Source organism: Scaptodrosophila lebanonensis, unplaced genomic scaffold, assembly GCF_003285725.1.
Source record: "Scaptodrosophila lebanonensis strain 11010-0011.00,11010-0021.00 unplaced genomic scaffold, SlebRS2 tig00000096-arrow-pilon, whole genome shotgun sequence".
NCBI classification, from domain to species: Eukaryota; Metazoa; Arthropoda; class Insecta; order Diptera; family Drosophilidae; genus Scaptodrosophila; species Scaptodrosophila lebanonensis.
Genome location: NW_022060567.1, coordinates 1,283,770 through 1,311,027, shown reverse-complemented (window position 1 = coordinate 1,311,027; position 27,258 = coordinate 1,283,770). Strand labels below are relative to the sequence as shown.

The following is a 27,258-nucleotide window of genomic DNA, read 5'->3' as shown; positions in this document are numbered from 1 at the left end:
CGCATGTATTTATGTATATTTGTTTGCTCGTTCCTGTTTGGGGCAAACAAAATCAGCTCGAAAAGTTGCATAGCAGCATATTTAAATAGCCAAGAGCAGGGCTGCAAATTCTATTAAATTATTGCGTCTGTCTGTAGTCCACATCCCCACTCATTTCTACATATGTACATATGTATGTATGTACATACAAATACATATATACATGTCCTGGGAGCACACGCTGCATGCGACAGTCACCGTAAATGAGAAAATATGCCCACAAGTATAATTAAAAAACCATTTATAATAATTTCGTCGAATTCTCTACTCGACTCAGCTCGTCTGGCCACAACTTGACCTCATCAAGAAAAAAAATACTTGCCGAAATACTTCAGCCATGTCGGGCACTTGATGCTGACAATTTTCGACAGTGCGCCAGAAGAATGAAAAAAAATAAAGAAAAAAAAAGAAGAAATAGAGCCATAAATACACACCATAAAATAGGAAGGCGTCGCCATCATCGTCACCAACACATCGTCCTAGTTAGGGAAAGGACGAGAACGCCAACGCCATTGAGTTTGAATTATGTCAGCGCAGTAATAAATTGTTCAAAGCATTAAATTAAAATATATGTACATGCAATTTTGGTGAGTTCCACAACTCGCCAATAACCGACCAACCACCCATTCAGTGAGAAAAAAATTATAGTTTGTTCTTAAAATGGAAGTTACACTAAAGGTAGTATAAATTACTAAGGCCCATACAAAATAATTTTCGAAAGATTTTTGTTTGAAATGGTATATATTTGCCTTTATATTTATTTTATAGAACTGTCGTTACACAATATTTGGTCAATTTTTTATATTAAATGCATTCTAAATGCCATTTTTAAAAATGCATTTTCGATAAAACCAAATAATTGTATTAATTTAAAATCTGTTTAAAATGTCGCTATTTAAGACGGTAATATTTGTTTGAGGACAAAACTATTTCTATCAGTGTAAGCATACACACAGGCTACTGTGACGCATCAATTGGTGTACATGGCAGGGGGTATGGAGCTGGCTGGTCTGCCTCTGCGGATTTGCGTCGAAAATTTACTACATAATGCCAAGCATTCATTTCGACTCTGAAATTAAATAGGATTTTTGCGGCTATGCTGGGGAATAGTGGAGTGGGAGAAAGCCAACAAAATGCACTTGGACCAGTGCTTGAGGTCAAAGTATGGAACTACATAATAAACCGAGTAGGATTAAATACACATTTCTACATTAATATAAAGTGATTCCAGCCGTTTTACAAATGCTTAATAACACTTTTATTTTAGGCATTTTTTATGAGCTCTTCGCTATTGTAACTAACATGACTAAATGTATTTACAAACTACCAATCGTCTCTGAATGCCTTACAGAGGTGTACAAGTCCACAAAAAAAAGGAGGAATTTTATTGATTTGTTATCTGCTTAGTCGTATCTAAAACTACATTTGCGCCTATAGTTGCCTTAGTAGCATCCTACTCATCGGGATTAGCCTGAACAACCACGACAACCGCAATGAACGCACTCCACAATGCGTCCCTCCTCTAGCTTAGATTTGGGCACACGGCAGATGCAGTTGGTACCGAAATTCGTGTCACGAGTTTGTATGCAACGCAAACAGCACAGGTTCTCATAGCCAGACTTCTTCCATTTAGCTATCAGGTTCCCATCGGCGATTTTCTCCTTGAGGCAGTAGTCGTAGAGTTCACGACTGATGGCCTTGCGGCGATAGAACAGATCGTAGATGTAGCGCGTCTTTTGGTGGTGTATCTTGAAAATTGGCCACAGGGACTCTGTTATGCGCTTTCCTTCGTGCGGCTCAGTTTCGGCTTTAAGGAACAAACAATAAAGACAACAATAAACGTTTAATATTTTGGCGGCGGCGTCAGCATTTTTTGCTTACCTTCCCGCATTTTCTGTTCCAGTTCTTCCAGCGTTGGCTCAATCAATTCCCAGCCATCCGGGGGCGGCTTACGACTGCGACGTACTTTTGGCATTATTTTTTTCTACAGTAATTTAAATGGTTGAAATATTTTTAAATTGTTGAAAATATAGCAGTTGCTGGCTGCATAAAAAAAGAGAAGCAAAGCGTCACAACAGCTGTGCGGCGTCAGTGTTGCCAACCGACTCTGTTACGAAACGAGCGAGACAAGCAACACTGTCCGCTAGTGACGTCGATAGCAAATAATAGTGGAAACATATCGGCTGCACGTACTCACCTTGCACATCGCCAGCTGCAGCCTGAGCCAGTCGCAGAGAAAACGCGAGGCGATTATTTATTTATATTCGCGCATGTTATATGTAATTGTAATAGCAAAAGCCGTAATCGTAATGAGTTGATTGTTTTTTAATGTTATTGGATTGAAACGCGTGCGTGCAATGTAAATTAGTGTTGTGTTTGTCTTTAGGTTCAAGTACATTCAATTTTTTTTTGATGTGAATGTTTGTTGTGTTCTGAATTCCTCAATTGCAATTGCCAAATTAATTAAGCAAGGAAATAAACGACGCACACGGAAAAGTAAGCAAAGATCAAGTGTGTGTAATATTGTGTAATAATCTGTGCATCTTATTTCACAAAACAATACACAACATCACGCGCTCAAAATCTATCTGTGGCGCAACAATGAAACAGTTATAACATTGTCATTTGGCCACTATTATTGCGCTGGTGCTATTGTGGTTGCTGTTGGCTGCTGGCTGCGTTTATCTTGCGGGGGCGAAGCAAAGAGCAGTAATTAGCACAGTGGTGGCGACAAAGTTGGCGTCTCTCGGTGCTTGGAACGGCGGCAGCAATTTTCTAGATAATTACACATAGAAATACACGCTGTCGCCAAAAATTAAAAACAATAAAAATAGCGAGCGACAGTCAAAATATTCATTACAAATAAAACGAGGCCTGAGTACATGATTGTGTCAGTGTATGTATGTATGCTTGCGTGCGTCTTATTTGCGCATCTATTGTCGAGTCCTCTTGCCAAATAGCAGTTAAAAATGCAAGACATTGATTTTGTTGTTTTGCTTTTGGCTTTGTATTTGTTGTAATGTGTTGCTTTCATTCATAAGTCTGCGGTTTGGTTTGTTTTTTCTTCTTCTTTCTCTCCTCTTCTACTACAACGCACAAACATTTGGCCTTCATCATGTATCGCGCTCTCGCTCTTACACTTGCCTTCGCCCACATTCACCCGTCGTCACTATTGCTGGCTGATGTTGTTTAACTTGTTGTTGTTGTTGTTGTTGCTGCTGCTGCTCTCCTTGCCACACTTTTTTCATCCGTAGTAAATAGTAATGTAAATGATTAGCATTTTTTCTATTGTGCGCTTTGATTTCATGCTTTTCTCGTTGTCGTATATAAAGCGCACAATCACATAAAAATACATGCATACTCATGTATGTATGTCGTACATATATATATATATAATTTACTTAACTATTAAATGTTGGTGACCACCCCCTATTCTGGCTGACAAACGCCCCTCACTTTGCATTCACATGCATATTCAAACATAAATATATACCCGTATGTTTTTGTGTACATGCATACATAAGTATGTGTTTTTGTTGTTCTCAATTGATGTGGGTGTATGTATGTATGTATTTATTTATTTATTTTTGCAAGCGCAACAAATCAAAATGTATGTACATATGTACGGCTGTGTTTTATATTCCGACAATTTTGTCGCTTTTTATTGTCCCAATTGCCAGCAACTACCGACAACATAAATATACTATATGTACGTATTTTATTTCTGTTTCATTAGCACGTCCCTCGGTCCCAAATTACTTAACACCTCATTGATCCCACGTAGCAATTTGAGAACTTTTAACCAACCAGCTGCTTTCTACTCGTACAATCTTCCATACGACATACATACATACATAGCTATACACACATGTATAATATTTAAGTATTTATGAATGTATATATATATATATATATATATATATATATATATATATATTTATATAGAATGTCAATATATTTTCAAATACACCTTTGCTTCGAGCAGCAGATACACCTAACAAATATACAAATATATAGGTATGTTCTAATGAACACAATAAATGTTTTCTACAAAAACAAGAAAGGAATGTCACAGTCGGGCGGGATTAACTCTTAAATACTCCGGTACGGTTGAACTAGTTTCAATAACACAGATTTACATACATAGGGATCGTGTCTATGTGTGCCGTTCAAAATTCTACTAAAGCAACAACAACAGGACAGGTGGATATGGCCATATCGATTCGTCTCGACATACTTCTCCAGAATATGCACATATGTACAATATATACTTAGTGGTATTACTTAATGGCCACCTACGTAGCCTTATTTACCTTTAAGTTTCTATCATATTAAATGGCATATATATGTAGAAGAAATTTTTGGTTTTCTGCTAACCGGTTATATTCTTAACTAAAGCAACGTTGGTTTTATAAGTGAAAAGGATTTCATTTTCATCTTAATTAACCAATTGAAATTTCATTTTCCGCTGATATATAAACAATTTGTTCATTATGTTTTACAATTTGATTTACTATTCAATGAGATCACAAATTGTGATCTTGCCACCAACTTGAATTTATATCTTGGCTCGCTATTCTGCTGATAGATCGAAAAATGTACATACATACCATTTTGATCGAGGGTGTAGGTGTGCTTATATTTATCTGAAACAGTCCTTAAACTTCAGTCCAGGGCTATAGATATCGATAAGATAAACATTTTAAAGCAAACTGGCAACATTTTAAAACAAATAACAGTTAGTTAGGCAAACAAATTTTGATTGTTCGAGACTGCGATAATTACAAATGTCCGGCATATACATATGTACATATGTATGTACATTTAGTATGTATGTACATATGTACTATAAGTATGTAAATGCACAAATGCGCCTTAATTGCCGCGTAAATATTTGCAATCACTCTCTCGCATATACTCGTACATATAGTAAGTACAACCAAACAACCTTAAATATACATAGTATATGTACGTACTCTTATATATGTATGTATATATTCATGTAGTACATTGTGGGGGTTGTGGAGGTTGATCTTATCAGTCAGACTGCAGTCGCAATGAAAATAAGGGGAATTGATTCGGATCTCTCTATTCACATGCCAGGCTCCCTATCGCTTCGTGGCCGCCTCCCCTGCTCTATGTTGCAGTTGCAACTCAATAATAACGTAGTGTGACGTCAGGGAGTTCCAGTAACTGCAATCGGAGCCAGAAATGCAGGGCTGCTTATCAACAAATGACAAAATGTCATTAGCATGAATAATGCCAATTAGCAACTTGATTCATCATAGACCAGCCAGCACCATACAAGACTACATTGTTTTGTTAATGTATATTGATTTATTGAACTTGAGGAACTACAAAAATATTTTTAGAAACGTATAAAGGAGGTTAAAGAATAGTGTAGGCTAAGTTCTATGAGTAATCGAAAAACTAGTTAACAAGAAAGCTAGTTCCCGTTATACATAATTAAAATTTGCTGAAAAAATTTGTATTCTTCAAATTGTAAGCCGCAGTTGTTATAAAATTGACATTATAACAATTCTGGCCTATCTTCTGCTCAGGCATTAATATTTGATACGGAAATATCTGGACTTCAATTAAGTGTCAGACACCAACAGCTTTTTTTTTTCGCAAAATCAAGAAAGCAAACAAATGTCATCTATATTTATTCGTACGTATAGTATATATTTTGACCGATTGATACTATGAAAGCGATAAGATGTTGCTCGATAAAGCTTGAAGTGCGTGCGCCGTCACCCTCTATACTAGTTCCACTATTATATTCAAGCACCAATTTAACAACCCGCCTGGTAAATTTAGACAAACTGTCTGCATTGGTGAAAAGAAATCGTCGCACTGCACTGCACCCCAATTGCAATAATTTAGTGTGCTCTATATGATTCACGATTTATCGTGTTTATCATCATTATTAAAAAACGCCGGACTTGAATATAACATTGACGTGTCATATACATACATACATACATATATATACATATGTACATATGTATGTTGGCTGAGTTCTTCCTTATGTGGAAAATATTCTGCAGAGCTGCAGATTTTTCATTCACATTCCTCTCCCATCTTTACAGTCCGCGACGTCAAAGGCCTCAATATGGAGCCCACAACTGCCGGCAATCTCTTAGAGATTATCGATCTGGCGCGGACCCTGCGCCAGGAGCAGTTATTCATACAGCAAGAGCAGGCAGCGTTTGCGCAGCTTAACGACGCGCTTGAGACAAATGCTACGGAAATAACGAAGGTGTGTATTCATTTGACTAGCCCGCATTAATAGACAAAGAGAGTTCAGGGTTATGTTCTGCGCTGACTTATTCCATTGTCTCTCAACAGCTGGCCTATATCTGTGCCCAACAAAGGCAGAATCTGCATGATCTGCTGCTGTCACGTACGGATCACGATCCGCTCTTGTGCTGTAGGCGCGCCAACGGATATGACAGTGTGCAGTTTATCGATGCCAAAAAGGCAATGCTTTATGAGGTAAGCTAACCAGCCCTACAATAATCCGACAGGCGACAGACAATAAATAAAATTATACTATAGTCTTAATGCGTATCTTGTGCTTCATTCTTGATAGTATAACCTGTTTTGAAGCGCCAATATTGGATTAAATTTGTTTAAGAAAGATCAAAAACATAAACTAGGTTGTACGCTCAAGAATTACGTATCTACAAGAGTTGGTCGACTTGCGTTTCATGAGTTTGTTTATTGTAGCTCAAGTATTATATTTCAACCAATTTAATTATTAATCAAATAAAAATAAGATTCTACAATGAAAAACGCACCATCCATCACATAAATTCTAAATGTTTTTTCGTTCCCTTAACTAATAGCATGCCCTGGCCTACGAGGATCTGTTCAATTATCTATATAATGCACCATATTTGCTGGCTCTCTCACTGGCGACAGCAGATCGTTTGTCCCTGGTCGGACAACAGCAGTTATGCCATGTGATTAATACCATTACGACGGGACTGTACGGCAATGCCATCAACACCAAGGATGTGGAGTTGCTCCTAAAGCTGTTGCGTGAATTAATCGAGATCCAGTTGGTGGGTAGTGAGAATCCTCGTCGCTTACTGCGTGCGAATTCGAGCGCCTTTGCACGTCTCTATCAGCGTTTGGTGGAGTCGATGTTTTCCGCAAAGATCTTTCTAACTGCCGCCCTGCATGCGCCTCTGATGTGTGTGCTGAGTGAGCATGAGACGCTGTTAGATCTCGATCCACACAAGTTGGTTCAGAGTTTTAGCGCAAGAGAGCGACAACGACGATTCGGAGCCGAGGAATCAAGTGCCGAATATCAGAGGAATGTGGCGCGTTTTCATAGCGAAACCTTGGCCAAGTTGCATGCTCATGCAAAGGCATTTGTGGCGAGTCTGCAACAGAACTGGTCGCTGTTCCCCTCATCCCTTCGTTGGTTAATGCAGACGCTCTGCCATCAATTGAAGCAGGCGCATCGTTACAGCGAACGTCAGATTTCGGAACTCATTGCGGATATGGTTTTCACGCATTTCATTTGCCCCGCAATCGTAAGTCCGGACTTTATGGGCATTATTGATGCGCCGGTGACGGAACAAATGCGCCACAATCTCAACCAGATAGTACAGCTCATTCAGACACTGGCACAAGGTGGTGGCGTTGGTGGTGGCTCGGGAGTTGCCGCAGTTGGAACAGTTGGAGAATCAAATGCGGTGGCACAGCTGATTGATTTGCTATTGGTTGGGCAGACCGGTGAGGATGTGGTGGCCATACTTTCGCAGCAAAGTGATTTTGAGCGCGCCCAGCTGGTAACCACACAACGGGAGCTTCAGCACTTTTCTCAATTCTTTCGACTACTAACAGCCCGTGATGAGTACGATATATCAGCTGAGGAGCGTCAGCGATTGCAACGCATACTGGCACGAATTCCACAACCCGTAGAGGCACCACCGAGCACACCCGTGATTAGCGGTGGAAGCAGCGAGAAAAACACACCCAATGGCAAGCGGGCCAACAAGGGTCTAATGCGTCTGGGTAAGGCCACCAAGAAGAAGCTGGCCATGAGCATGAGTTTTAACACCGGCAGTGGGAGTGGCCATCAGCCCGTTGAGCCACAAGTCAATGGAAATGGTAACGGTGGTTCCCCCCCTTTGACCAATGGACGCGATTTGGAGCAATCATCTGCGCACAGTGCGAGTAACTCCAGCCTCAGTTCCTGTGATGATGGTGGCCCAGGCGGTGCCACACTTGCCTTCGATAACCAAGCCCTCGATGAGCCCGTACTAATGTTTACAATTTATAATGCAGCAGCCAAGAACAAAGTGAAACCACTGACCGAAGAAGAGGTCCTCAAAATGAACTGCATTGGCCAAGAAATCTCAAATGAGGCAGCCGCGGCCTTGCTGGCCCACACCAATGACAAATCCTCAACCGAGGCCAATGGCTGCTACGATGATGTGAGCAGCATTGATGCACTGCATCGACCCAAGAATTCGCTCTCACATGACGACGCGTCCATCGGTAACTCAGACAATCTGGAGGCGGTGAGCGAAGCGGCGCATTCGAATCATTCGGTGACAAGTTCCCTGGATCTTGAGGAACAGGAGGAACGTGATGTGCATGATGCTGAGAACGATGACAATTTGTCGGATATGGTGTCCGCTAATGTGTCAGGTCGGGGTACGCCCAATATAAGCGGTCGCGATACGCCCTCGTCGCAGGTTACCGATGGGGATGGCGGTGGTGATTTGGTCCATCATACGCCTAGGCCTACGCCACAAATGCAAAAGATGTTGCTGTCGAAGGCGCGTTCAGACATCGAGGACAAGTTTTGCAAATTCGAACTAAAAAAATTCGAGGGCGATGAGAATGTGTCGATCATTTCGGACACCTGGTCGACGGATGTGCTGGCCAGTGATTCGGAGACAACGCTGGATGCGGCCAGTGAGCGAGAACGGGATCGCAACTTTTCCACGCCGCTTATTCCATCGGCGGTTGTGTTGCCGGGAGATCAGAATTTTGTTGTAGAGGCGTTAGCCCGCGGAGCTGGTGGTGCTGTGGTGCCGTCCGGCAGCGGTGTGCGTTCATATCAGCTTGATGCATCAGATCAGCGGTCAGAGTCCAATTGGAGCACAGATGTGCTGGCCAGCGATTCAGAGAAACTAGCCGAGATCGATACGGACGATAACGTGAGTATTACGGCGAAGTCGGATATTACAGATGCTGGTGTACGCTCCGAAACGGAACGCGATGCACTGGCGGCGGCGGTTATTGCCGGTGGCGCCGGTGGTGCACCCGCCAACGATGGCGAGCATACACCAGGCAGCAGTGGCGACAATGCTAGCGAGCGCTCAAAAGAAGATTCCGCCTTCTTCGATGCAGTCAATTCGTACGACGATGCAGGCGGTGGTGCGGGTGGTAGTTCTGTTCACTACCAGGGACCCTCATCTTTGGCACGCAGCTCTGTACGCACTAGCTACCATGCTTTGGGTGGTGACAGCAGCTTCCAGCAATACTATAAATGCAGTGGTGCCGAGGGCGGAAGTCGCAAGACTACACCCTTCATGGGTACAGCCTGCATGCGACGCCAGACGTCGGCGGAGAGCAGTATTTCAAACCAGAGCCTCAACTTGGAGGATGCAGGCAAGCCACCACCAAAGCACCACCATCATCATCACCATCATCACAAGTCGGTCATGAAAAAGAAGAAACATGGAAGCAACGCCAAGCCGGACAGCAGCGACCATCGCGATCTCATTGACTTCAGTGACTGCAGCGAGGATAAGCCGTTGCGTTGCCGCTCCCCAGGTCTGGTGCAACAGCTAATGGATTTGTATGCAGAGGAGCAGCACCTGGGCACAAAATCGGAGAGCGTTGAACACCGCCGGCTCTCAATGGAACAACGCACGGCTATTGTTGATGGCCGACGTAATGGAATAATGGCAATGCGCCATAACGGTCAGCAAGCAGAAACAGATGAATCCGCTGTTAATAGACTAGTGCCAGGCTTGCGACGCCATCAGAGTCTCAACTATGAGAACCATGAGATAGTAATTGGCACGATTGCAGCACCGGCCCAACCGCCAGCGCCACAAACCGACGACGATAAGCAACAGGAGCTGTTGTTGTGCGCTAAGACCCAGAAACTGCAACTCGATGGGCAGACCGGAACAGACTCCACTTCCTCCGCAGCGGCAACAGTGGCTAAGCCAACAAAAGCAACGGGTGCCATACCAAAGAGCATAAGCTTCGATGCCACGGCGGACAAACAGCCGGCCTTAGCACTGGGTCTATCCCCATCTGCAGCCATGACGCGCAATAAACGCGAGCGCACACCATCCTCAGCTTCCCATGGTGGTGCTGGCGATGGCATATTCAATAAGCTGAAGCAGGGCATCTTCAAGCATCGGCGCTCCAACAAAACTGCAGCCCAGCGCCTGACTCTCGAGGACTATGGTGGTGCCGGCAGTTCCAGTGGCATGCGCAGTGTCTCCTTCGTTCCGAATGCCGCATCCGTCAGCTTCGGTAGCGACGCCGTTTTCTGTGATAACAGCGAAGATATCCTGGCCAAATACAGACGCAAGGTGAGCACCTCAAGCGAGGCTACCAACTCGGACTCAACCGGTAATAGCGCGGGCGCGTTACTAGCCTCATGTCATCGCCAGCACATTGATGGTGTCGTTGATGGCGGGTGAGTAATTGTTCTAAGTTGATTGTATACCTTTAACCCGGTTTACTAGAAACTCGCCAAGAAACCGCCAAGTGTATTGATAGGCAGACGGATTTGTGGCAAACCCAATTCTATTGACACAAGAAATATAAGCATAATGAGTCAAATAGACATGTTCGTCCGTATGAACACCGAGAACTTCTGAGCCATAACAGCTAAGGACTCGAGAGACTAAGTTCGTAAGAAACCATATACATATAGCCTCGTTGCAACATTCCTTCTTACTAGAATTATTTCGCATCTTCATCCAATTTGGTTCATTTATATAATCTGAAGTTTGTAGTTTATAGCAACTTTATAGCAAAGCGATCTGCGCTAACTTTGTAATTATTATTTATGAATTTGTTAATGCATCACTCAATTTTTTAATCAACATTTAATAGGATCGGTATATAACTATATTATATAGGTGCCGTTGGAATGATTGGTGTTACACCATTATCATTTTGAAAGTCGATTTGACGGGGAAAGTCAAATAAAAATGTCTTTATTAGGACTATTTTAGAAGAAGAAAAATCGAAGATTAGCGCGAGTTTCGAGACCACTTCATATAGGACTCTTAACACAGTCTTAGCATCATGACTAATGCACCCTCTCCGTCTCTTTTTTCCATACAGCAAGCTGCCTATGGCCAATGCCTGTGTAGCCTTCAACAGCGTCAAGCAAAAGATACGCACGGTTCTATCCAAGACTGATCTGCATAGTGGAGACTTTCGGCAAACCACGGCATGTTTGAAGTTTTATAAATTCTCACTTGTTCAATCGCTAACAATATCTCTCCTCTCCCTCTAACAGTACGTCAATGCCTCACCATTGAAGACGTATTTGCAAATACAATTGGCACAGTCCATCAATCTGCAGAATGTGCCGCAAATTTCTCATGTGGCCGAGGCGTTGCGCTGCATGGCCCAACTGGATAGAAAACAGCACTTGCAACTACTACAGGAACTACAACATGACATTCAGCGGCGTCAGCATTATCTTCAATATCTGATGCGCTACCGACAGAATCTATTGCTCATTGCCGAGCATCTGGAACAGTTTGAGGTGCGGCTGCGTGGAGAGGCCCAAACATGCCATCGCTATCATATGCAGGTCTTTGTCAGAATCTATCTGACGCGACATCAAGCCAAAATCGATGCCTTCGAAACGGACTTTGCTCAGCTAACCGCCTCCGATGACAAAATCGAGCTGATCGAAGAGTTCATCGAGGGTCTCTTGGAGGAGTTGCAAAGCGGTTGCGGTCAATTGAATGGCATGACCGATTGGCAGAGCGCCTCCGTGCGAGCAGCCATTGAACGTTTTCTGCTGGAGCATGTTTACCAGCAGGTCATGTTTCCCAATGAGGATGCCGACCTATCGCGTGATACGTAAGTCAAATATTACTAATAAAAAACGGTCGGGGTCAGGGTTCAGAGTAGCGTTTCTAATGTTTTCTTGAAGTGGCGAATCCCTTTTTTTTATTAACTAAAACAATTGATTTGCACAACTCCTTTTAAAAAGCTGCTTAACTTTTGTGATTGTAAAATGGTTTTAGAATATTGTCTTACAATGATTTCCCATTCCATAACATTTTATATATGTACAAAACGAAATTCTAACCTAGATTCTCCCGTCGTTTTGCAGTGTACTTTCGGCCCACATCGGCAAGTTGCAACGCATCATCCATCCGGCTCATCCGGCATTACGCATTGCGCAGGAGTTTCTGGGAGAGGCACCCTGGACCTTTGCCCAGCAGCAGCTCTCATACATAGCTGCCTACAAGACTCCGCGTGAAAAGCTCCAGTGTGTGATTAAGTATGTGGAAAGATCCGCTCCAATTGTTGCTCCAATTTATTGCTAATGCTATTGAATCTTTCAGTTGTATCTCGAGCATTATGAGTCTACTGAGGATGTCGAGCAGTCGTGTTCCCGCCGCTGACGATGTACTGCCCGTGCTCATTTATGTGGTCATTATGGTAGGTAGTTAATGGGGCTGAAAGCCACAATTTGTTCATAATCCTTTGCCTTGCAGGCCAATCCGCCTTACTTGCTGTCCACCGTCGAATATATTACCTGTTTTCTGGGCAAAAAACTTGTCGGCGAGGATGAGTTCTATTGGACGCTCTTTGGCTCTGTGGTGAAGTTCATCAAGACTATGGATTATCTGGATTAGTTATGTTTGCGTATTTAGGCTTGGCGAGCTCTAAGCTAAACAAACTCCGGGTCTTAAATACAATACACTACTTTGGAGCACCCTTGAATTTCTCTAACAGAAATGTCCAATTTAGGATACAATTTGATTGAGGAGTTCAGTTGTGATTTTTGTAAGCTGAACATGGCAAGCGATCGCTGCTGACGCTAAATATTGATATTCATTTGAAACTACACATATATTTATATATATACTTACGTGCATACAAACATACATATACATATAGATGCTAGCATCGTACATACAATTCTTATGTAAAAATTGTTATTAAAAATATGTCAAGTTGAAATTAAAACACTACCTTCCCCCCTTCTTTCCATACTCGGTAACTACTTTCGAAGCCTAAAAATATACACATAATAAATCTTATTTAGAATATAGCCTAAATACACACACACCCACATATGTATATGTACCTAAATATTTATATATAAGCATGTACTAAAAAACGAAAGAACAGATGAAAACCAACTAAATATTCCTTATTGTGTAACACAAAAAATAAACAGTAAAAGATAAAGTAAATATATTTACACTTATAATCACATTGTCGCCTTGCTCCACCCTAGTGCCCAGCCTTTATCGATCGCTCATTTTAATTATAGGTGCTAAATTTATTTTAGTCGGTATTCGCATAAAGCTGCTAAGTGGTATGAACGATCAAGTGTGCCATAATGATCGAGTGAATGCGAACGCACCTGTAAGGCGGCATAAGAAATCTTTGAGGGTTGTGCGACTTGGCCGAACTGTTGAACCTATTCATCCTTCATATAGTTTATTTTCCTATTCGATTGGTCCATTTTTTCGTAAGTTTCATTGCACTTTACATTTACCAAGTACATAAGTAATACCAACTACTTAATACTTAACAAACGCATCTTGCCAGAGAAAGGAATGTGAATTTTAATTGATTTTTAATTTTTAAAAATATCATGTGCAAATTACTGTGCAGTTAAACGTCTCGACAAGGAACAGAACATATGAGATAGCTTAAGAAGAGACAAGAGAGAACGCTGCAGTCGAGAACGCTAGTGTTAAGAGAATCTGGATACGAAGTTTGGTTGTTCTAGCTCTTATGCTTTCTGAGATCCCTGAGTTCATACAGACTTTCACCCTTTGGGTACAGGGTATAAAAATAAAAGACGACACAACCGACAGTTCTAAGGAACCTGAAAGTTCGTTGGTGAACAGAGGTCGAGAATGCAAAAAAGTGGGAGTTTTTTTAATATACACCTATTCTGTTTTTCGCAGCAGATTGGTTCCAGAAAAAAACGTGTAAAAAGACATTGATCATATGAAAAAATAGGTGATTGGTTCCTTATCTCTAAATAAATATTTATAAAATTTTAATTTTCAAACCGTGTTAGAACCATAATAGATATAATCGAGACCACGCCCTCCTTATGGACTGCGGACCATGGTAATATTATGGTTCTAAGATTTCAATAATGAGTTTTTCAATCTTTATTTGGATTACCTCGATTAACTCTACTAATAATTTATATATACAATTATTTCTTTTTAATTTGCCAACGAGTATTTATTTTCAGAAAAGAAACTAAGCTAAAAAAAAAAAACACAAAAAAAGTAAACAACGAAAAATGCAATTTGCTTTTGACATAGGTAACAATTTGTCATAATGATGGCAGGAGCGTGCTCTAATTTCAAATACAATTCCTAAGACTACAACTTAAACTAAAGCTGAATCAGACTTCGGCAATATTGGTTATACTTGTATATGTAGTATGTATGTGCGCGTACATATGTACCAAGAATATGGGTGGGAGTGGATTCAGCGACTATTGTTGTAGTTCATATCTCTCGAGGTCCGTGTTACGGCCACCCATCAGGTAGGCATTGATGCACATCTGCTGCATGATGGTGACTCCGATTTGCTTTAAATAGGCGAAATCTCGGGGCGCAAGTGGCGCTCGCTTCGCATCCACAAAGCAGTGAGTGGCGGAGGCTGCTGTCGGATCGGTGCTGAAGGGTGAGCGAGGCTCCAAAATGCAACCTCCACCGGCACGCAAAACATTCTTGATGGCATCCTTGCTCTTTTCCTGTAGACTGAGTATGACGCGATGCTCACTGAAGGCGCCGCCTCCACTCAAACTCAGCTCCACACGCCACCGGTGCACGGCCGTTGCAATCACCTGCTCCTCCGGAGCCAGAGTTGGCTGATTTTGAGCCTTCGGATTGCCCCACTCGTACAGCTCCTCATCAATAAAGGCGCCCCGCAACTCGCTCTCCTCGATGTACTTCGTGTAAAGGACCCACTTGCCAGCGGCCATGCAGCCGAGCATTTTCTCGCCACGATTGGGTCGCTCGCAAATGAAGTGAGTACAGCTGGCATCGTAGTTTATCAAGTTGGAGCAGACCTGCAAATTAATCAAGTTTATAACATCATTATCAGAACATAGTATCGAACTTAATGAACTCAAAAATGGCGAATTTCTCTGTTAACCTATAGTCGGATCAATAATTATGTGTATAGATATTTTCAAAAATATATAATTACAGGACACTAAACTTTAACTCATATCGAATCAATTTGAAAATAAAAAAAAACCTATGTAAATATATTATTATAAATACAAATACGTATTATAGAAAAACAGCACAAACTATTTTTAGTTCGTATCCATTATACTTGTACGTTATTGGGATATTCTTCTAAAATATGTCGAAACATATTACGGATTTATAATATTCCACTAGTAGTTCAACTTATCTTATTAATTTTAATTTTTTGTTTTTGTTTGGTTTAATCACGTAGAAAAACTATCCGAAGCTTTGCTGAGCTTTATTTATGCCGGAGTACCACGTAATGTTGGAAACGAAAATTTGTAAAGTTCCGAAAAGATAACACAATCATATAATGATCCAATATATTGGGCTATGAAAATTGTAACTCACCTCTCCGCCAAGCTTACGTATCTTCTCGATAAGCTCCGCCTTCTGTTCGTCGTCGGAGCTGGAGATGCTGAAGCAGGGCGTTCCTTTATGCTGCATTCGCGGCGAGCCCGTAGATCGGCGCTTGGCCGCATTGAACTCGGCCGGATCGCGCCAGCCAACAGCCTCTTCAGTGCCCAACATAAAGCCCTCGCTTTCGAATGGCTGCACAAACTGCACCTCGCTCTCCATATAGCTCTCCTCGCCATGTTTCGAGCGCTCCACACGTTCCGCCCGACTGTGGGAGCGTTTCAGACTGTTGCGTTTCGAGGCACAATTCTTCAGATAGTCAGTTAGTTGCTTCAGTTCGGGTGAATTGGTGGCTAGCGTGGTTGTGCCATCGGCCGTAACTGCCCCAGCAGTTATAGTGTTCTGATTGGTCTCCTCAAAGCTGATCTTGTCAAAATTAATTGTGCTCCGTCCCAAACCAGACTGAGCCCCAGCTACTCCTGGACTTTGCGTGCCGGGAACGAAATGTGAGCCATTGGGAGAAGCTTCATGCACGATTGCCCCCCCAGACGTAGTGCCCGGTGAATCCTCGAAGAGTGTGCGTCCGGGTCGAAGGCGTACATGTGAGCCCGGCAGGGGGGTAAATGTGTCCATCCTTTGGGCTGAGGATGAAGATGTTGAAGGCGATAACGGGGCTGCATATGAACTCCTTAAATCCTTAGCCGTTGAACTTATTTTCTTGTTGACAGGCGTTTTCTTTGCCGCCGGTGAAGCTTTCTTCGTTTCTACATTTTTGGTGGGTTTGGCCTCATCGCCGTCCTCATAATCGATGCCCAGTGTTTCACAGGTAATGCGCATCACACGCTTCCGTATTACCTCAATGGGCGTATCCGGTGAGATCTTATGCACCGGCAATCGCCAACGTCTCTCGAAATCATCGGCCATACGTTGCTGAAATTCTGGGGTCAGACAAAAATCTGGTATACCCGGCGGAGGGCGTTGGAGACGTCTGTTTCCCGGCGTTGCGGCCATTCGTCGCATGCGTTCTAGCTCCGGTGTCTGATTCTCACGCATTTCACGTATAATCTCACGGATGCAGTCTCGGTCTTCATCCGAGTTCAAACGCTGAATGAATTTCTCCAGAAAGTCAAAGTTATAGCCACCACCGGCGGCGCCATTTTGACTGAGCGGCGTGCGCGGCGAGTCCGGCGCCGCATGATCGGAAGCAGACCCGGAGCCGCCACTGGAACGTCTAGAGACGCTACGTGTCATAGCACCAGGATGAGCAAGTTCCGAGACACGCCTGTTACGCAGCGGTGTGAATTCTGCCGTTGTTGGTGTCGCGTGTCGAGGAGAAGCTGGAGGCGGCACCATCGGTGCTGCTACAGCCACGCTACTGGCCTCCTGATTCTCAATTTCCTCAATGGAAATAGGGGGCGTAATGGTCACATTGTTATTGGGAGCGGGGGTTAGGGTTTTGCTGGACGAGCTCTGGTTTTTGGACTGATTGCGCTCTTTGAGACGCGGTGAATCAGGAAAATCGGTGGCGCTCTTCCCTACCAGATGATTGATGTAGGGCAGCTTCTCTCCGCGTTCGGCACACTCGACTAGCCAGGCAGAGTTGACAACAGGATATTTCCATTTAATAGCACCCTGATACTTGGAGCCCTCAGCGCTAGGACAGACGAGCAATGGCTTCTCCTTTTTTATGAACGTCTTGTTCACATTTGCGCCCAATAGTGAGGCTATGGAGTTGATAAAATCCCGCTCCAGACCCGCATAAATGGACACCACCACTGTCATGCCTTTGAGGGGCTCATTAAGGGCCTGATGGGGTATATGACAATGATAGTATTCCAGGGGCAACAACTTGTTCTGCTTCATGCAACTTTCCTGCAAAAGGGGTAACAGTTTTTAGGGCTTGGGTTTGGTTGGGGCTTGATGGTTGCAACCACTCACCATATAAAGCTCCGTCACTACATGCCGCGCTTTTACCGGTAACGTGCTGACATCGAACGCCACCTCAAATGAGACAATTGCATAGTCCACGGGATCAGAGAAGTTCTGCGAGACGAGATTGCCTTGCGCCGCCTCACATTCGCTCAGCATTTGAGTGTAAAACTCGCCATTGAAGGACTCTTTGTGCACATAGATAGAGGCGCCCATAAAATAGTCGAGCTTATCGAAATCAATGGACAGAACGCTGGCGCTTAGGTCCCCCAAAGCAGCAGCCTGCTCGGCCAATTTATCAGTTGGCATTGGTTGAGCCACAATTAGTTCGCCACCCACTTGTGTGGATGATGCCGCTGGCTGCATGATAGCATCATGAGTTTCATTTGCAAGCATTGCTGCTGCTGTTGGTGGCAACTTAGCCGCCGGCTCGTGCTCCTGTGAATAATGTGTGAGTAGTTGTTCTTCCGGCTCATCACTCTCGGCGGTTTGCTTCGCCTTGATATCGAACAGTTTCTTTTTGATGGGCAATCCGGGTTGCTTGAAACTGTGATTCATGGAGCGCAGGGTACGCTTAGATGCAGGTGAGGCCATATCTGGCTCACGCGTCTGTGGCAGGGACACACGATACAGCGATTCATTGGCTATCCGTCCCGCCTTCAAACTCTCAAGCAGCCAGTCGAGTCGGACAATATGCACAGAGCCCACTAAGCCATCGCGTTGCCATTGTTTATAGGCTGCATCTTCCAGCTGTCCCACAATAATGTGCGTTACGCCATCGTTAGCCTCATCGTAACGTGTAGCACCTCCAGTGTTGAGAACCCGATTGAGTTTTTCCCGCTCCTCACTGCGGAAGCCGCTCAGATAGACACAACAGCCATCCAGAAATGGGCCCGCCTTCTTGGCATGGCTTGGGCAAATCTCCGCCAGCGTCTGTTGATAATGCTGTGCACCAGAGCTGGTGGCCTGCTTCAGTAAGTCTTTTGAACTGCCGGATGCTGACGGTATGCCGGAATTGCTCTCCACTGGAGAGCTGGCCAGGCTGCTTATAGTTTCGTTCACGGTGGTCACATCGCTGCACATACGCCGGGCGACACCCGACACAAAGCTGATGCGCGACAAATCCGAGAGCTGCGTATGATCTGCCACTGTTTGATTACTTGCCCCGCTTTGTTTGGTGGGCGTGGAGACCTGTTTGCGTGGTCGCACCTCGTACTTTTTGGTGGGTAGAGCATAGCCACGTTCATGACTATCGAAGATCCACTCCGGACGCAGAACATCTTTCTTAAAGCGCACAGCTGCTTTGTATTTCTCAGAATCTGTCTTTGACTGCTCCGTGATGACAATATCCACTTGCTGGGAGCGAAAGGCGCGATGATAGCAGCCACCGTTCTCATTGACCAGACGCATGATCTTGTCCTTGACGCTGGATTCAAGACCGCTGCATGTGATGTTGGTGCCAAAGAATGTGGGCAGCCGATACTTGTCGAACTCAGTGTTGGTGGCATTTATGTCAACATCCACGCAACTGCGATCCCAGACGCACTGCACCCAATCCACATGCATTACGGGCACATTGCTCAAAGTCGCATGCTCATATTTATTAGATTTGATGGTATTAGAGATTAAATGCGTAATGGTGCGTCCAAAGTTCTGGAAATAGTGGCCTCCCATCCAGAGCACCAATTTGCTCAACTGCTCTTTCTGGTCGACTGGAATGCCAGTAGCCGAGATGTGCACATCCCGCATAGCAGTCGTGTAGACAGGACTTGTGCCCAAGGGTATTGGCTCGCATTTGGTGAGACAGTGCAGCACACAGGGCGGTCCCAGCACTAAGGCCTTTGTCATTTGCAGCTGCTCGAAGAAATTGCCCTCGAATACAGCCAACACAAAGACATCCTTCTTGGTTAGGCTACCGGCAGCAATCAGCGTATACCCCTCACTAGGCTTAATTTCTCGAATTTGCGAAGCGTCCAAATGTTCTCGCATGAGGGTCAGAGCGCTGGCTAATTGGTCGACTGCTGCACTGTTTGTATTGTCGCCTTTTGTGTTTTTTACAAAATACGCACATATTGTACCGTCTAAACTCACACTCATAACTATTTTACGTTAAGTTTATAGTTTTTCCCACTGATTTTATACCTATTTTGCCTTCGTTTTCTTCACTACGCTTTTGGCGCGTACTACTTATCCGTTTGTTGTTGCCGTCTTTGAAATTGCACTGGCAGCACTTGGCGCTATCAGTCTGGCAGCATTAAATTGCATCCCGCTACATATCGGTAGCTGCCTATCGTTATCGTAACTGCAAATTGCACCAGCCTGGCAACAACGTAAAGGCCAAACAAGACGAAATATACAACGGGGGAATAAATTGTAAATTTTCGTGTGTCGAAGAGTTTTTTCATTTTTAATCTGGGCACAAAAATTGCCCATTTTTAAACAGGGCATAGTTTGCATACGCATATCTGTTGGCATACGCGAACAAACGTGTGACAGCCACTTGCAAGTGAAAGCTAATAGAAGTAAGCAACAACAACAATAACAGCAATGGGAAACTTTGTAAGCAGGCAAAATGCAGCTGTTGAGGAGGCGGATCAGAGTGCCAATCATGCCTATAAGTATCCACCGCGCATGGGAAATTTCTTTGGCAGCCACTTTATAATGGGCGGCGAGCGTTTTGACACGCCCCAGCCAGAATCGTACTTGTTTGGCGAAAATGCGGATTTAAATTTTTTAGGAAATAGACCGACGGCGTTTCCTTATCCACCACCACAGGCAAATGAGCCGACAAAGACACTTAAAAGTTTGGTCAACATACGCAAAGAATCGGTGCGTTTTGTGCGCGTGCCCAGTGACAAAAAATCGTCCAACAGCACTGGACAGGATTCCTCCGTGGGTCAAAGCATCGAGGAGGTCGATGGCAATGTGCTGTGCAGCTTGGGCGGCGGGGATGCTGACAGCGTGCCCCCTCCTTGCTCTTATAACATTGAGTTTACCTTCGATTCGGACGCCAAGTGCGCCATCACAATTTATTACTTTTGCACTGAGGATGTCAGTCCTAGTGGTGTGACTTTGGTGCCACGCGACGGCTTAACGTCGGAAACCTACCACTATGAGAAAGGCATCAATCAGTTCTTCTCACAGCCGTCTCATGTCTTCAATCCCCAATTAATACCAGAGGATGATTTCATCTATACGGCTTGCAAGGAACAGTATCCAGTGGCCATACACTGTGTGGTGGAGGAGGGCAATGAGGAGTGTCGGCAATCGCATACAACTATTTGCGTTATTGATCATCATCCGGAGACTAACAGTTACGTTCTGCGCGCCCTCAAGCAGAAAATATTTGTCGATGGGCTATGCTATCTACTTCAAGAGATCTATGGCATTGAGAACAAGGTGAGTGAGTCAGAATCAGAAAAGTTATGTTTACATTTTTAAATTTTTTACTGGGCAGGCGGTAAACAAGTCCTCTATAGATGAGGAAATCGATGATCATGGCAGTGAGTGCGTCATCTGTATGAGCGAGACACGCGATACGCTCATCTTGCCCTGCCGTCATCTTTGTTTGTGCAATTCATGCGCCGATTCGTTGCGCTATCAGGCCAACAATTGTCCGATTTGTCGCGCACCTTTCCGCGCCCTTCTGCAAATACGTGCTGTACAGAAGGGCATCAGCACCCATGTGCTTCACCAGAATACACCTACTTCAGGAGCAGGTGAGCCGGCACCCGTCGATGTGCCTCCAGGTTATGTGCCTGTCTCGCTAATTGAGGCACTCAATGGACCTCCTCAATACGTGGGACGTGCCAGGTAAGTGGCTAAAGCTGATTTAAAATATTAATAATGCTGCAACGTTACCATTCCCCGAATATGCTCACAGAAACAGCGACCATGACATTACAGATGGCGGTACGGTGGCCGCTTCAACCATGACCGGCGACAATAAGGCCACATCGCCCCTGAAGCCGAGCAGCCAACGCCGCCCGAAGATCAAGAAGAATGCCTCCACCTGCACGTCAACTAACGAGGTGGGCACCCTAACCAACAACAATGCGGGCAACACCACGGCCAGCGGCAATGGTAACTCCACACTGTCCGTTGTCGAAATTGAGAGCGATCCGAAAAAGTCAACGACTACAACGGCTACATCGCCCACATTAAGCGGCTCCCCAGTGAAGGGAGGAAGTGTTCAGGACAAACTACAGATTGTCAATGAACGCCACAGCGTGCTCAAATATCAGAAACGTGGAGAGAACACTACCGCCACGACCCAGGACGATGATGACGAGGATAGTGAAAATGAGAAACTATCGCCGTTGCTTTCGCCGGGCAGCAAATCGAAAACAACGTCAAGCAAATCTCTTAAGCAAGTGGTGGTCGCATTGGGTGGCGGTGGCGATGATGTGGCAGAACTACACGACCATGAGACTGTCGATACGACGCATGAGATGAGCGGCCGCAAGAGCGCGTCATTGAAGCGGACCACCAAACAACGACCCGAATTGTCGGGCACTAGTGGTGCTGCAAGTGCCGAGCCTGGTTCGTTGGCAGCTAATTTAAATGCCGAGGATTCGGACTATTATACGCCAGAGGATACACAGAATTCCATACTGAGTCCACTCTGTCCCGCAGAGCGTGCTAAAAGTGGCGACCCCTTGTGCAGTGGTGCTCGCAGTGGTACATTAAACACCAGCGGTGGCGCCGGTAGCGTTGTCGTGGGTTTCAGTAATGCAGCTAGCAATTTGGTGAAGAAGAACTTACACAAAAAGTCCACATCGGTGGGCAATATTGTGGGACCGGGCGGTGGCAACAGCGCCAGCACAGATCTTAAATGCAACAATGTGAGCTCATTGCCAGGTAAAAAGAATCAGCTTTTTCCGAAAAATAGATTATATCATCTATTGATTAATTATAGATATGCTGGACAGTCCAATTAGCGGAAATTCCGCATCCACGCGAAGCTCCAGCGACAGTTACTCGTCCAGTTCATCGACAAAGCAGCTTCTCAGCTCGAATCCAACAACAACTGCTGCCAATATTATTGTGGATGATAAGACGGCTCTGCAAAATGCGGTCAATGTGTGAGGTGGTCGGACGCTGGACCAATAGCGCAGTCGAACAAATCAGTTGAAAATGGTATAAATAATCGATGTATTAAATTGTAGTGCTTAATTTTAGTTAAATCAATGCTGCTTCCCCGCCCGCCCTCTGCCCTTCGAGCTACGAAACTAATGCGGAGATACACTTAAAATAATTCAGCCAGCCACTAATATTGAAACGTTAAGGATTTACATTCCACAGACAAACACACTGGTTGCGGTGTCAGTCGTCATGCGTTCAGGTAGCCTGGATGTTATTAATTTAATAGTCGAGTTGAAACTTTAGTTATTTTGAAAATATGAAAGTTTCTTTAATAAACGTACGATATTAGAATGTTAACGGCATTTCATAACAGCAAGCTATTGTTTGCCGCCGTCTTCAGTGTTATCGAGAACTGCATTTGACTGCATAGGTTAACAGATTCGTCGATAGCTTGTATATTATCGGTTGTGCACTCGATTGCTTCCCTCAATTTGCGTGCACGGCCTGCAATGCAGGTTTCGTTATGTTTGTGTCGCATTGTACATTGCAGGCATTTAATTTAATACTAAATAAACCCCAAATTAAAAAGTAGTTTAATGTTTGTTTATTTATTATTTAAACTTTTGTCGCTCGACAACTCTAACGATGAGAATTCTAAGTCAGCTGTGCTGCCGCACTTGCTTTATTATTGTTATTGTCCTCCAAGCAGTTATTTACAACATGATTTTCTTTTAATTCGCCTAACAAAGATAAGCAAGTAATCTGGGCACAGCATTTTAATAATTTCGTGAATTTCGTCAGAAAGACAAACCAGCGCCAGAAGTTCAATTGTATCGAGGATGGATTTTAGCAACGACACAACAATTAAGCCGGTACGCAAGATTCTCATTGCGGCCACGGGCAGCGTAGCCACCATTAAATTACCAGAACTGATTGCCGAATTAAACAATGAATGCCATCCGTTCAAATTTGAAGTAAGAACACTGAAGGTCACACGTTAATAAATTACTTAAAGTAATTGTCACCTACAGGTGAAAATTATGATAACTGAGCATACAAAGCACTTCTTTGAATTAGAGCTAATACCCGAAAATGTGCCTGTTTTGCACAATCGTGACGAGTGGATTAGCTGGAATAAACGCGGCGATCCCGTCCTACACATTGAGCTGGCTAAATGGGCGGATTTGCTCGTGATTGCTCCATTGAGTGCAAACTCGTTGGCCAAAATTGCCACCGTAAGTCGGAGCTGACGTAAATAATCTTATGCAAATACTACTTATCTAAAGCATTTTTTCACATAAAAAGGGCCACTGCGACAACCTCGTCACATGTGTGGTGCGCGCTTGGAACTTACGAAAGCCATTACTTTTTGCTCCGGCTATGAATACTCGCATGTATGATCATCCTATAACGCGTGAGCATATTGACACTTTGGTTTCGTGGGGTTATAAGGAGATACCAGTCATTTGCAAGACCCTAATGTGCGGCGATACCGGCAATGGAGCTATGGCTCAAGTTTCGACAATTGTATCAGCAGTTGTGGCATCTTGCGGAACAACCGACGTAATTCCAGACATTAATTAAATGTATATATGTATGTTAGATAATTGGGTTGTTTTTTTTTATGCAAAACAAATTAACGGCAAGGTGCAAGTTTGCGCGCTAACGAATAAAAGGTGTGACCACAATATTTTGTGTTCTCATATGAAACAGGTAGGTTCGTGCACATTGTAATTTCATTAGAAGGCGCTTTTTGGTATTTTTATTTACTAATGTGCAGTGTGGTCACACTTGGCTCACTAGAGGTCACATTTAAGCAACGTTTGTTTACTTTCGCAAAAGTTAACAATTTCTTATAAAGTGAAAGGATTGAAACGGATTTAGCAGCGCTTGGAAGGCCAATTGGGTGCAGGTGCAGGAGAAGCGCATAACGTAGGCGAGAAGGTATGTTGAGCATGCGGCGACATGAAGGAGTAAAAGCTTGCAACATTTTCTTGCGAAGCCTCAATGTGCGTGTTTTTTTTTCATGTTGTATGCCGACACTGTAATTGATTTTTCGGTCAACGGTGCGCGCTCAAATGCATTATTTATTAAAACTCGGTGTACAGGCACAAGTGCGTGACCAATGAAATCCATGTCTTTGGAAATCGCGCTGTTTCTTGTTGGTACAAATTTCTTTTTATTGCAAATTTCAATAAAAAAAAAGAGCAAAAAACGTTTTTTTTTCAGATGTATGTATGTACTTACATTAGTACTAGTATTGCTATCATTATTCCATATTTTACATACATATGTACTTATAACTTACACATTAGCATTGTACATGCACAATAATTTAGCTAATATAAATTGTGACTGGTCGCCGAATTGGAAATTAGACGTCCAGTTCACAACAAACAAATTCGACTAAAATTTTGGTAAAAACAGAAATTTACACTAAAACATGCTTTTTGGATAAACAATTGGGCTGAGGGGCTGCAGTTAGTTATTAGTTGTCGTTGTCATTGTGTTGAAAGTGGGAATTGCTGTGTTAGTGTGTTTGTCCTTGTCTATGAGGGAGATAAGATGGTAGGGCTGCAACCACCGAATCACTTCATTTGTGTGCGTGACTTGCGCTTCTTCAGTTTCGTCTTCACCTTACGTACCAGACTAACCGTCTCCAGCGTCATGTCCGTTGCCGGTTTGGTTATTTGGGCCATATTGGTACGATATTGGAGCATGTTGGCCGCAGCAGCTGCCGCCACTGCACTTGCGCTTTTTAGCTGCGGATTTCCGTTGTTGCGCAACTTCCGATTTGCTCCTGTGGAGCTCTGCTGGACGGCCGTTATGACGAGACCGCCAGTCTTGAACTTGCTGGGGCCGCGACCGCCGCGGGACTGCTGTTGTTGTTGGTACAATTGCGCCTGTTGTTGCTGAGAAGCGTAGGGGTTGGGAGCGTTGGCTGAGTGCATCCTTCCATTGGAGGAACCCTTGTAGATCATACGCTGCGTCAGCGGCAGCTGCTGCCCTTGCTGTTGATGCATTGTGGTGCCGGCTGAGACAATGGTGTTGCTTCCGCCTCCTCGAGTGCGTGCAAAGCGGGTGACGAATTGCGTTGTCTCTGCAATTTTCATCATGTTGGACTTTCGTTTGCTTTTTCCATGTGGATGGTTAGAGTCGAAGATCATTTTGACGCCATTGCCCATCCCCTTTTTGGCGCCGACCTGTGGCCTATAGTTGCGGGTGCTTGCCTGTTGTTCTGGTTGCTGTTCCTCAAGTCTGCTATTGCCACCAACAAGGCGGACAGGTTGCTGCTTTTTGTGCTCCCCCTGCTGCCAAAGCAACAGTTTCTGAGAGCAGGCACTGGTAGAAGAAAACATAATGGACCAATTAAGCGACTTGAATAGGAATTTGAATCATCGATTGAAATCATACTTAAGCAGATCCACCTGTTCCAGTTTCTTGGACTTGCGTCCTGCGCCCAAATAGGCGGGCGGAGGAGTTGGCCCCGCCGCTGTTGTTATAGTCGTTGGCGTCCCTCCGGGTCCTAAGGGCATTTCTCTGGCCGTTGGCTGGTTGGCGTACATTAGACGTACACCAGAAGCGGCGGCACCAGTGACGCCACCGCCGCCGCCCGCACTACGCATAGCCGCCGCAGCTGTAGCCATAGCATTGGCTGTCTGTGCATTGCTGCCCTTGTACCAGTTACCCAGAGGACGTCCGTCGCTTTCACTACCACGTGCCCCCGTCCAGATTTTCTTTTTAAGCGACAGCTTCATTTGCAACTCATCCGCTGTGCTCGCCTGATTTTGTTTTTGGGGAATAAAGTTGCTCGGCACGGTGCTGAAATTAAATTTTTGGGATTAAAATTATTATACAATTTAAAATACCACAAAACATTCCCAATTTTTGAATCTCATTTATATAGTAGCTTTCAATTTATATATCTATAATCCTCAAAAAACAACAAAGCTCACTTGTTATTCTGAATCCATAAAATTAAATGAATTATATATGTATTGTTTCTCAGCTTATTTTTTATATTATTTTGAAAGAAAAGTCTTTGAAATCGCATTTTAGTTAGACTTTAGGGCCTTATTAATTTGTATTTAAAGACAAATTTTTAATTTTATCTGTTGGATTTATGTTAAAAATGTAATTAAAATTTTGCTGGCACATATATTTTATACCCTGTACCCAAAGGGTTAAAGGATATACTAGGTTAGTGCGAATGTATGTAACACATAGAAGGAGGCGTGGCAGACCCCTAAAAGTATATATATTATTGATCAGCATGACAAGACAAGTCGATCCAGCCCTGTCTGCCTGTCTGTCCGTATGAACAGCTGGATCTCAGAGACTATAAGAGCTAGAGACACCAAAT

At 43.9% G+C, this 27,258-nt stretch overlaps 7 protein-coding genes across 11 annotated transcripts in view; 4 read left to right on the top strand and 3 right to left on the bottom strand.

Moving 5' to 3' along the window:
- Nucleotides 1-1,395: 1,395 nt before the first annotated feature.
- On the bottom strand, nt 1,396-2,097 carry LOC115627585 (protein BUD31 homolog). Its single transcript, XM_030523309.1, has 2 exons — nt 1,921-2,097; nt 1,396-1,846 (listed from the first exon to the last, which is right to left on the bottom strand). The coding sequence occupies exons 1-2, from the start codon at nt 2,012-2,014 to the stop codon at nt 1,506-1,508; spliced, it is 435 nt and encodes a 144-aa protein (XP_030379169.1). The 5' UTR covers nt 2,015-2,097; the 3' UTR covers nt 1,396-1,505.
- A 190-nt stretch (nt 2,098-2,287) lies between these two features.
- On the top strand, nt 2,288-13,456 carry LOC115627487 (receptor-mediated endocytosis protein 6 homolog). Its single transcript, XM_030523170.1, has 9 exons — nt 2,288-2,535; nt 6,132-6,301; nt 6,391-6,537; nt 6,891-10,726; nt 11,383-11,491; nt 11,561-12,135; nt 12,392-12,562; nt 12,627-12,723; nt 12,780-13,456. The coding sequence occupies exons 2-9, from the start codon at nt 6,155-6,157 to the stop codon at nt 12,918-12,920; spliced, it is 5,223 nt and encodes a 1,740-aa protein (XP_030379030.1). The 5' UTR covers nt 2,288-2,535; nt 6,132-6,154; the 3' UTR covers nt 12,921-13,456.
- A 1,047-nt stretch (nt 13,457-14,503) lies between these two features.
- On the bottom strand, nt 14,504-19,949 carry LOC115627613 (DNA topoisomerase 2-binding protein 1). The gene is made up of 3 exons (XM_030523344.1): nt 17,820-19,949; nt 15,876-17,753; nt 14,504-15,337 (listed from the first exon to the last, which is right to left on the bottom strand). The coding sequence occupies exons 1-3, from the start codon at nt 19,905-19,907 to the stop codon at nt 14,759-14,761; spliced, it is 4,545 nt and encodes a 1,514-aa protein (XP_030379204.1). The 5' UTR covers nt 19,908-19,949; the 3' UTR covers nt 14,504-14,758.
- Nucleotides 19,950-20,148: 199 nt separating this feature from the next.
- Nucleotides 20,149-23,252, top strand: LOC115627484 (E3 ubiquitin ligase RNF157). Its single transcript, XM_030523163.1, has 4 exons — nt 20,149-21,209; nt 21,268-21,623; nt 21,694-22,670; nt 22,729-23,252. Exons 1-4 carry the CDS (start codon nt 20,358-20,360, stop codon nt 22,896-22,898), a joined length of 2,355 nt encoding a protein of 784 aa, XP_030379023.1. The 5' UTR covers nt 20,149-20,357; the 3' UTR covers nt 22,899-23,252.
- A 355-nt stretch (nt 23,253-23,607) lies between these two features.
- LOC115627603 (phosphopantothenoylcysteine decarboxylase) lies at nt 23,608-24,502 on the top strand. The gene is made up of 3 exons (XM_030523325.1): nt 23,608-23,869; nt 23,927-24,130; nt 24,201-24,502. Exons 1-3 carry the CDS (start codon nt 23,735-23,737, stop codon nt 24,477-24,479), a joined length of 618 nt encoding a protein of 205 aa, XP_030379185.1. The 5' UTR covers nt 23,608-23,734; the 3' UTR covers nt 24,480-24,502.
- A 206-nt stretch (nt 24,503-24,708) lies between these two features.
- LOC115627607 (glutamine-dependent NAD(+) synthetase) overlaps nt 24,709-27,258 on the top strand; it is a 50,374-nt gene continuing 47,824 nt past the window's right edge. For all 3 annotated transcript variants that reach the window (XM_030523334.1, XM_030523335.1, XM_030523333.1), the window contains exon 1: nt 24,709-24,839. The gene's annotated coding sequence lies outside the window, so the exon portion shown is untranslated. The remainder of the gene's footprint in view (nt 24,840-27,258) is intronic.
- LOC115627606 (cytosolic carboxypeptidase Nna1) overlaps nt 25,119-27,258 on the bottom strand; it is a 40,040-nt gene continuing 37,900 nt past the window's right edge. For all 3 annotated transcript variants that reach the window (XM_030523331.1, XM_030523330.1, XM_030523332.1), the window contains exons 17-18: nt 26,310-26,717; nt 25,119-26,237 (exon numbers count right to left, since the gene is read on the bottom strand). In XM_030523331.1, coding sequence (XP_030379191.1) covers nt 25,484-26,237; nt 26,310-26,717 — 1,162 coding nt within the window. In that variant the 3' untranslated portion in view covers nt 25,119-25,483. The remainder of the gene's footprint in view (nt 26,238-26,309; nt 26,718-27,258) is intronic.

What these genes read in the sequence shown, in the direction of transcription:
- LOC115627585 (XM_030523309.1), bottom strand. Translation starts at nt 2,014, where the DNA reads ATGCCAAAAGTACGTCGCAGTCGTAAGCCGCCCCCGGATGGCTGGGAA. An exon ending in GGAACAGAAAATGCGGGAAG is followed by an intron (nt 1,847 to 1,920) that starts GTAAGCAAAAAA and finishes TGTTCCTTAAAG; the next exon opens with CCGAAACTGAGCCGCACGAA.
- LOC115627487 (XM_030523170.1), top strand. Translation starts at nt 6,155, where the DNA reads ATGGAGCCCACAACTGCCGGCAATCTCTTAGAGATTATCGATCTGGCG. An exon ending in GAGACTTTCGGCAAACCACG is followed by an intron (nt 11,492 to 11,560) that starts GCATGTTTGAAG and finishes TCCCTCTAACAG; the next exon opens with TACGTCAATGCCTCACCATT. An exon ending in GCCGACCTATCGCGTGATAC is followed by an intron (nt 12,136 to 12,391) that starts GTAAGTCAAATA and finishes GTCGTTTTGCAG; the next exon opens with TGTACTTTCGGCCCACATCG.
- LOC115627613 (XM_030523344.1), bottom strand. Translation starts at nt 19,907, where the DNA reads ATGAGTGTGAGTTTAGACGGTACAATATGTGCGTATTTTGTAAAAAAC. An exon ending in TAGTGACGGAGCTTTATATG is followed by an intron (nt 17,754 to 17,819) that starts GTGAGTGGTTGC and finishes CCCCTTTTGCAG; the next exon opens with GAAAGTTGCATGAAGCAGAA. An exon ending in TACGTAAGCTTGGCGGAGAG is followed by an intron (nt 15,338 to 15,875) that starts GTGAGTTACAAT and finishes ATTAATTTGCAG; the next exon opens with GTCTGCTCCAACTTGATAAA.
- LOC115627484 (XM_030523163.1), top strand. Translation starts at nt 20,358, where the DNA reads ATGGGAAACTTTGTAAGCAGGCAAAATGCAGCTGTTGAGGAGGCGGAT. An exon ending in CAATACGTGGGACGTGCCAG is followed by an intron (nt 21,624 to 21,693) that starts GTAAGTGGCTAA and finishes ATATGCTCACAG; the next exon opens with AAACAGCGACCATGACATTA. An exon ending in CAATGTGAGCTCATTGCCAG is followed by an intron (nt 22,671 to 22,728) that starts GTAAAAAGAATC and finishes GATTAATTATAG; the next exon opens with ATATGCTGGACAGTCCAATT.
- LOC115627603 (XM_030523325.1), top strand. Translation starts at nt 23,735, where the DNA reads ATGGATTTTAGCAACGACACAACAATTAAGCCGGTACGCAAGATTCTC. An exon ending in GCCATCCGTTCAAATTTGAA is followed by an intron (nt 23,870 to 23,926) that starts GTAAGAACACTG and finishes TGTCACCTACAG; the next exon opens with GTGAAAATTATGATAACTGA. An exon ending in CGTTGGCCAAAATTGCCACC is followed by an intron (nt 24,131 to 24,200) that starts GTAAGTCGGAGC and finishes TCACATAAAAAG; the next exon opens with GGCCACTGCGACAACCTCGT.